The following is an 8,937-nucleotide window of genomic DNA, read 5'->3' as shown; positions in this document are numbered from 1 at the left end:
CCTTCCTTCCTTCCTTCCTTCCTTCCTTCCTTCCTTCCTTCCTTCCTTTCTTCCTTCCTTCCTTTTCTGCCTCTTGACCACTGTTAGACCAGAACTGAGAGGTCAAATAGTCCACCCTTATATCACCAAGGAACCTTCAAATCATTCTCTAGTGCTTTTCCTGTCTCTTCAAAGTCTTCAGATTCTGATCTGCTCACATCTCTTTCCCTGTTCCAGGGTGTGACTGTAATGGGCATTCAGAGACATGCCACTTTGACCCAGCTGTATTTGCTGCCAGCCAGGGGGTGAGTGGGGGTGTCTGTGACAACTGCAGGGACCACACCGAAGGGAAGAACTGCGAGCGGTGTCAGCTGCACTACTTTCGGAACAGGCGCCCAGGTGTTCCCATCCAGGAGACCTGCATTCGTAAGTGACTGCTCGGTTCTTCCTACTTCTCTCTTTCCATTGAGGAAGGAACTGGGGTCTTCATATTGGGTCTGCTTCCCTTGGGCACAAAGAAAGGCTTCAGGTCCCTAGGACAAGGGTACTGAGTTGTGCGATCTCTTCCTCTGTCTAATAATAGCTTCAGCTAATTGTGCAGTGGGTAGACTGTTGGACTTGTAGTCAAGAAGACTAGAATTTGAATCCTGATTCAGACATTTACTAGCTGTATGATCCTGGGCAAGTCATTTAACCTCAGCTTTCTCATCAGAAAAATAGTGTTGTATCAAATGGGATATCATTTGTAAAAGTACTTTGTAAACCTTAAAGGACTCTATAATTTAGCTATTATTATTATTTTTATTAATTCAGTATGTATTTGCTTAGTGCTGTAATGATTCCCTCCCCCTTGAGAATTCTCAGTCTAATGGGTGAGTAAAAACAGGGACTCATAAGAATGACTTAAAAAACCACGTGTAAAAAGTTTCTAGGGATTCCATATTAGTATAAATAGAGTATTATTGCCAAAAGAGCCCCCACGAAGGGATAACTTCTATATAGCAAGTGATGACTTCTTGAAGGGTAATTTGGCTTCTAAAAATTCTGAACCTAACCAACACCAGATAAAATGGGCATTTTCACACACACACACACACACACACACACACACACACACACACACACACACACACAGTGGAACAGAGGAGTGTACACAAATTTGCAGTTTGCTTTTCTTTCTAAGTATCTGGATCTTTCAAAGGTTTTCTGTTTCTTTTTGCTTCTTTTTTTGGAGGAAGGATCACTTTCAGTGGGGTCTGGAAGAAAGTGGTAGCTTTAGAAGGGAGGTTTGGGGCAGGGGTCTACTTTCTCTTTCTCTGCCTCAGTCTGACTATGGATATTGCTTCTTCCCAGCTTGTGAGTGTGATCCAGATGGGGCAGTGCCTGGGGCCCCCTGTGACCCACTGACTGGACAGTGTGTGTGCAAAGAGAATGTGCAAGGGGAACGCTGTGATCTGTGCAAACCTGGCTTCACTGGACTCACCCATGCCAACCCACAGGGCTGTAGTCGTAAGTTGGGATCTAGGACGTGTCTCATCAGGCATGTGGGAGGAGGTGGTTAGGTCTGGGGTAGAGGGACCTCCTAGCTAGGGGGCACAGTGAGAAATAGCCTTAGATTTAGTACTTAATGTGTGACCTTGGGCAAGTCACTCAACCTCTGTTTGCCTCGGTTTCCTCAACTGCAAAATGAAGATAATAACCGTAGCTATCTCCTGGGTTGTTGTGAGGATCAAATGAGATAATCATTGTAATGTGTTTAGCACCTGGCACATAGTAATATAAATGTTAATTTTTGTTCGTTCTTGTTCTGCATCTTCCTTTTCTTCTTCCTCCTCCTCCTTCCCCTTTCTCCTCCTCCTCTTTCTTGTCTTCTTCCTCCTCCCTCTTCTTCTCCTCCTCCTCCCTCTCTTCTTCCTTCACTTTCACCTCTTCTTCCTTTATCTCCTCCCTCTCCTCTTTCTTCTCCTGTTCCCTTTCCACTCCCTCTCCTCCCATTATTTACCTACTCCAATCCTATTCAGTAGATTTTAGGAGAGAACAGACTGAAAAATCGGGGCTCCCATTCCATAGCTTTCCAGCATTTAGAATTCTTGCCCTCCCAGGGTCCTGTTACCCTCCAATCCCTTAACTTTTTGCTCCCCTACTTCCCCATCCCCTCCCTATGAAACCAGAAAACTTTTATTTTATAAAATAAAAACAAAAAACCGAGAGGTGGTGTCACTTGATTCCGGCAGGTGGCAGCACAGGCTTAAGCTTCTTTGTAAAGATAAGGGAGCGGTGAGAAAAAAGGGACTGCTGGAGTGGGTCAGAGCAGGACTGGCTAGAGAAGTCAAGGTTTAGGGAGTGGCATGAGAGCAATCTGTGATTAGCTCATCCCTGGCACCCACAATGCATTTTCTGTCTGGGGATGATTGGTGGATCTCTGTGGAGACTTTGGGGGAGTCTCCATCAGCCCAGGGGTCCCTAGGGTTGGGATTCCAGGCACAAATCCCACCTCTTGTCTCTCCTACAGGCTGTGACTGTAGCATCCTGGGATCTCGGAGAGACATGCCCTGTGATGAGGAGACGGGGCGCTGCCTCTGCTTGCCCAATGTGGTGGGTCCAAAGTGTGATCAATGTGCTCCACATTACTGGAAGGTGGCCAGTGGCCGGGGCTGTGAGCCATGTAACTGTGACCCTCACAACTCCTACAGCCCCCAGTGTAACCAGGTAAGGAGGTGAAAGGAACCCAGCGGGATGGGGGTACAGCTGGGCATTCTGGGTATGCTCAGTGGAGAAGGGGAGATGGAGCAGCAAGGGATAGGGGTCTCTTTGGAAGAGTCACCTCCCCATTGAGGTATAAAGTATGCAGTGCTTTGCCTAAATCTTTGCTTGATCGTGGCCAGCTTTTCTAGGGAGACACAATCAAAAGGAATCAGGGGACCTAGGGTTGCAATCTCAGTTCTCTGTGGCCTTGGGCAAGTCACTTAATCAATTAATCCACAAGTATTTGCCTACTAGGTGTCAGTCAGGCAATTAGGTGTCACAGTAGATAGAGTGCCATGTTTGGGGCCAGGAAGACTCATCTTCCTAAGTTCAAATCCAGCCTCAGACACTTATGAGTTGTGAGAAACTGGGAAAGTCACAATCCTATTTGCCTCAATTTCTTCATCTATAAAATGAGCTGGAGAAGGAAATGGTAAGTCACTCTGATGTCTTTGTCAAGAAAAACCCCAAGTCGGGTCACGAAGAGTCAGCCAGGACTGAAAATGTCTGAACAACAACAACAAGGTGCCAGGCACTGTTCTAGGTGCTGAGGCAGCCTAGAACCAGAAGGAAACAATCCCTACTCACAAGGAGCCTACCCATTATCCATATAGTATAAATATAGAGTGAATAAGGATAAACATACACAAAATAGTGAACAAAATAATGCAGATGATGAGGAATTAACCTCTTTGGACCCCAGTTTCCTCTTCTGAAAAACTGAGATTAATTCTCTAATGCCTTTTCTAGTTCTAAATTTGGGGTCCTCTTGGGTCAGAAGAATTCCAGTTTCTTAACTCATCTTTGGAATAGTCCAGGAGATCTTTGTATTTAAATGTTTTTAATTAAAATAAAACCCTTACCTTCCATCTTAGAATCAATACCATGTATTTGTTTCAAGGCAATATAATAGTAAGGGCTAGGCAACAGGGGTTAAGTGATTTGCCCAGAGTCACATAACTAGGAAGTGTTTAAGGCCATATTTGAACCTAGTACCTATCACCAGGTTAAGCTCACAATCCACTGAGTCACCTAGCTGTCTTCTGTATTTAGTTTTAAAGTTTTCTTCTTTAAAGCTTATTAAATGTTCCCTGATCACAAATATGTTGTAAAGCACCAAGTCCTTTGAAAGCCTTCTTAATTCCCGAACTGACTTGTATCCCTGAGTTAAGTGATCTGCTCTAGCCAACTCCTAATTACTCTCTCTTTTCTCCTGCCACCATAACTGGATACCCAAATCAGGTTCTTACTCACCATCTCTTTTCATTCTTCCTCATGTCCTGCATATATTCAATACATGAATAGGTTTTCTAGGGCTTATTTGAAAGGAAAATAGAATACAGAAATTCCTAAACAATATACTTAGACATAGGAATTAGAAGTGTGGGGAAAAAGTAAACTACCTTAGCCACAGAATGGAAGATACTTAATTTCCAATTGCTGTCCCTTTTCCTAATTGCTATCCCTTTTCCTAGACCAAGCTTGGTTATGGAATTCTTATAGTGAGGGAACCAACTTGTGATTTCTAAAAAGGATGAAAAAGGATGAAACCTACCCCAAAACGACTCCTAGGGCAGTAGGGATTATACCCCCAAATCAAACTCATTGGTCCATTCTATTATGTCAAGTCTACTCTCTGTCCATCAAGAAGCCTCCTAAATTACATATCAGAATTTAGGACATTTCTATTTAATTTCTATCTATCTATCAATCTAATTTCTAATCCATCAACCTGATCAATCAATCAGAAGATGGCTTCTGAAACATCAGTTTGAAATGTTTAAAAGGCAGTTAGTGATTTGAAACTGGAGCTCAGGAGAGAGTGAACTTTCTGGATAATAAGAAAAACATGGATATTCTAGAGCTATACAGATGTTATCTAAAAAACAAAAAGAGAATTTCTATCTAATCAATCAACCTTTATTCATCATTTATTTATTTATTAGGTGTCTATTACCTGACAGGTGCTAGAGACACAAAGACAAAAATTAAACCGTCCCTGCTCTCAAGGAGCTTGTAGACTACTAAGGGAGACAATATGTACATTTATAAGTACACACAGAATAAATATAAGATAAACCCAAAGTGGCTTAGAGACAAGGGGCACTAGCAATAGGAGGGAATAAAAGACAGTGCTTGAACTGAATCTTGAAGAAAGTAAGGGATTCCACAAGAAGGAAAAGTAGTGAGAGCACATTGTCATCATAGAGAATTGTTAGTGCAAAGACACAGAGGTAAGAGACAGAGTGACAGATGTGAGGCAGAGCAAGGAGGACAGTTTGGCTCTACCAAAGATTTTGGAAAGAGGAGGAATGTATAATGAAGTGGTGCCAGGTTGTGAAGACCTTTAAAAGCGAAACAGGTTATTTTTCATTCTAGAGGCAATAGGGAACCACTGGAATTTGAGTAGAGGAATGGCATGATCAAACCTGTGCTGAAGGAAAAATCACTTTGATAATGATTTAAAGATTGTTTTGGAATAGAGAGGAGAGGGAGAGGGAGGGAGGGAGGGAGAGAGAGAGAGAGAGAGAGAGAGAGAGAGAGAGAGAGAGAGAGAGACTTGGGGAAGGGCACATGGCAGGCCAATGCAGTAGTGCAGGAGAATGGTGATGAGAGCTTTCACTAAGGTGTGACTATGAGTAGTGAGAAGAGGATAGACTCAAGAAATATGGTGATAGATACAGTAATATTTGAGAATCAACCACATTCAAGTAAGGGAGAGTGATAAGTGGAAAATAACTCTAGAATCGTGAACCTGGTTACTGGAAAAATGGTGGTGTCTGAAATTGAAAAGCTGGGAAAACGAGAGGGTTTGGGAGAAAAGATAGTTCATTCAATTTTGGTCATACTGAGTTTGCGATGGCTTCTGGGACATCCAGAATGTCTAAAAGGCAGTTAATGAGTTGGGACTGGAGCTCAAGAGAGAGTAAACTTTCTTTTGGGATAATGATAAGAAATACATGGATATTCTAAACCTATCCAGATGTTGCTTAAAAAACAAAAAGAGAACAATTAAAGTCAACATACAGTTCACATCAAAACTTCATAGAACTTTTCATTTTCTTAGAGGCTAGAGTGATAGAATAATATGAATGTCAGGACTTGGGGGGTTCTTTGAGGTCAGCTACTTTCATCCCTTATGCAACAAATGAGGAAGTTGAGACCTAAGTCAGGGCTTGGGGGGTGTGTGAGGTCAACTAGTTTCATCCCTTTATTCAACACATAAGGAAATTGAGACTTAAGGACTGTAAATGACCTGTTTGGGGCTACAGAACTAGTTAAATATAGAGAAAAGATTAGAATTAGGATGCTAAAATAAAATAAGAAATAATTAGATTGTAATTATCACATAACTATATAAAACATTTATATTATATGGAAATATAATATGAAATATAATAATTAGATACAAGATAAGATTGGAATTTAAGTCTTATGCTTCTCATGTCAGTATTCTTTCCTGATTTCTTTCTTAGATTCTCCCACCATCTCATACTTGTTAGGACAATACCACAGAATCTCCTCTTGAAGGAGTCTAACCTGTGGCAAAGTCCAGACTCGCCATACTTTCTTCAGTGTCCTGCTTTGTTATATGGGGGCAAACACAGAGAAATGTGTATCTTAGCTTGGAGCTTCAAGTCTAAAGCAGAAGTTGGTTTCCAACTTAACCTTTCACTGAGCCCGTGGCATTTATAGACCTCCCTCTCAGGGAAAGAGTACAAGACGGTGATGGCACCTCCTGATGTCACTCTCCTCTTGGCATAGTTCACAGGTCAGTGTCCATGCCGGGAAGGATTTGATGGCCCAACATGCAGTTCTGCATCCATCCGTCTGTGTCCTGATCGGACCTATGGAGATACTGGTACAGAATGTCGAGGTATGTTCTCTCCAGAGGTGAATGTGACCAGGGAATGAGTGTGTGTGTCCATGAGCACAAGAGGCAGGTTAGTAGAGTGGATAGAGAGTGTTGGAATTAGAATCAGGAAGACCAAAGTTCCAATTCTTCCTTTGCTCCTTACTAGTTGTCTAAGCATGAACAAGTCACTTAGTCTAAGTGAGTCTTAATTTCCTCATCTATGAAGTGAAAATAATGGTACCTATTTCACATGGTTGCTGAGACGTAATCTATGTGAAGTACTTTGCAAACTACAAAATGCTATATAAATGCCAGTTACTATTATTGTGTCTGTATGAACATGGATGCAAGACTGTTTGCAAATATGTCTTTGAGCAGGTATTTATCAGTCAGCCGAGAGACATTTTTTGATTGTGCATCTGTTATGTGCCAAATCCAATAATATCTATTCTATGTTTCACCGTGCTAGGGGCTGGGGATACAGAGATAAAAGTGAACAGGACCTGCCCTTAAGAAGCTGACATTTTATTAGGATAGACAGCATGTACCTATATAATATGCAAGCACAAAATTTATACAAAAATAGTCCAGGTAATTTGGGGGCAGGCAGGTGGCACAAGGGATAGAATGATGAGCTTGTAGTTAAGAAGATCTAAGTTCAAATCTGACCCCAGACACTGACTAGCTGTGTGACTCTGACAGGCAAGTCATTTAAGCCTGTTTGCCTCAGTTTCCTCATCTGTAAAATGAGCCAGAAAAGGAAATAGCAAGCCATTTTACTGTCTTTGCTAAGAAAACCCCTAATGAGGTCACAAAAAAACAACTCAACAACCAACAATTTTCAAGGGGGAAGATGCTAGAAACTAGAAGAACGTCCTCACACAGCAAGTGATGCTTGAGCTGTGCTTTGAAAGAATGAGGAATTCGGAGGTGGATGAGGTGAGGGTGAAGTGCATGATGGAGTGTGAGGGCAGTGTGTGTGTGTGTGTGTGTCAAGGATCATGCATGGATAAGTTTATGTAATAGGTGTTGGCCACCTCTTTTGGTTGGTATTTGAGGTTGTGTTCATTTACTGTAACTGGCAAATAAACTTCAGCAGGCCTAGTGAATGCATAAGATCATTAGAATGAATGATCTCCCATCTGTTCAGCTGCCCTAAAAGTCAATTCCCTGCTGGCTTTTCAGCAAATGTCCCAGATGTGTCCCAGTACTTTGAATGTGTTACATTTCTTTATCTTTTCCACAGAGAAATGGAATCTCCTGAGTTCATCTCCATTGTTTTTGTCAGGGAGAGAGGAGGATATTTTTCCTTCATTGGAAAGAAAAGAAACAAGAATTCCCCAAAACAAGATCATAGAGTTAGAGCATCTAAGGACTTAGATGCTATCTGACCATAACTAACCCAATCAGGTTTTCTAACCCAAATTCCTCATCTATAAAATGGGGATAATATTAGCATCTATTTTAAGGGGTTGTTATAAGAGCTAATGAAATAATATGTAGAAAGCACTTTGCAAATTTTAAAATGATATACAAATGTTAGATATTATCGTGTCCTAGGTCAATATCTTTATTTTTTAATACTATTATATTTTTTCCAAGTTACATGTAAAAACCCAACCCCCTTATTCTATAGGTGAAGAAACTGGGGTCCAAAGTCACTCAAAAAGGAGCAGATCCAGGATTTGAATTTTGATCTTCTTACTCCAAATCCATAGCTCTTTCTTCCTGTACTAATATAGAGAACTTTTAGGGATTACAAAGTCTTTCCCTTACAATAGCCCTATGAGATGAGCGGATAGAGAGCCAGTCAGCCATGGGGTCAGAAGACCTGAGTTCAAGGTCTACCATTGATATATACTATATGTATACATAGTATATATAGTATATATGTAGACATACATATATATGTACACATATACATACATACATACATATGTATATATATATATTATACCTTTCTAAGTCCCTTAACTTCTCAGTGTTCAAAGCAACTAAGATATAAGTGCAGAGAAGGTACCTATTTGCATTGGTAGAAGGAATTTCCTCAGTGGGAGTTGTTTATGTCAATGAATTTACAGGTCTAATCCAAAAAAAATCCAGTAGATGACACATAAATAAATATAAATAAATAAAATAAAATATAAATAAATATATCTAAATATATAATATATTAATATATAAATATAAATAAATTTACATCATTATATATAAACATATATAATTTATATAATTTATGTTTATTTAAATATTATAATATATCATACATATCTAAATATTTATATATAATCAATTTGATTCCTGTGTGTAGACATGATGCATAATGTTAATCTCATTTTACAAATAGAGAAACTGAG

At 40.3% G+C, this 8,937-nt stretch overlaps 1 protein-coding gene across 1 annotated transcript in view; it reads left to right on the top strand.

Moving 5' to 3' along the window:
• The window catches only part of LAMB3 (laminin subunit beta 3), a 68,844-nt gene that overhangs the window by 41,573 nt on the left and 18,334 nt on the right, over nucleotides 1–8,937 (top strand). Inside the window, exons 7-10 of the mRNA XM_044674954.1 lie at nucleotides 217–405; nucleotides 1,333–1,488; nucleotides 2,492–2,688; nucleotides 6,490–6,601. Coding sequence (XP_044530889.1) covers nucleotides 217–405; nucleotides 1,333–1,488; nucleotides 2,492–2,688; nucleotides 6,490–6,601 — 654 coding nt within the window. The remainder of the gene's footprint in view (nucleotides 1–216; nucleotides 406–1,332; nucleotides 1,489–2,491; nucleotides 2,689–6,489; nucleotides 6,602–8,937) is intronic.

Source organism: Gracilinanus agilis, chromosome 4 (assembly GCF_016433145.1).
Source record: "Gracilinanus agilis isolate LMUSP501 chromosome 4, AgileGrace, whole genome shotgun sequence".
NCBI classification, from domain to species: domain Eukaryota; kingdom Metazoa; phylum Chordata; class Mammalia; order Didelphimorphia; family Didelphidae; genus Gracilinanus; species Gracilinanus agilis.
This window is presented reverse-complemented; position numbering and strand designations above follow the sequence as displayed.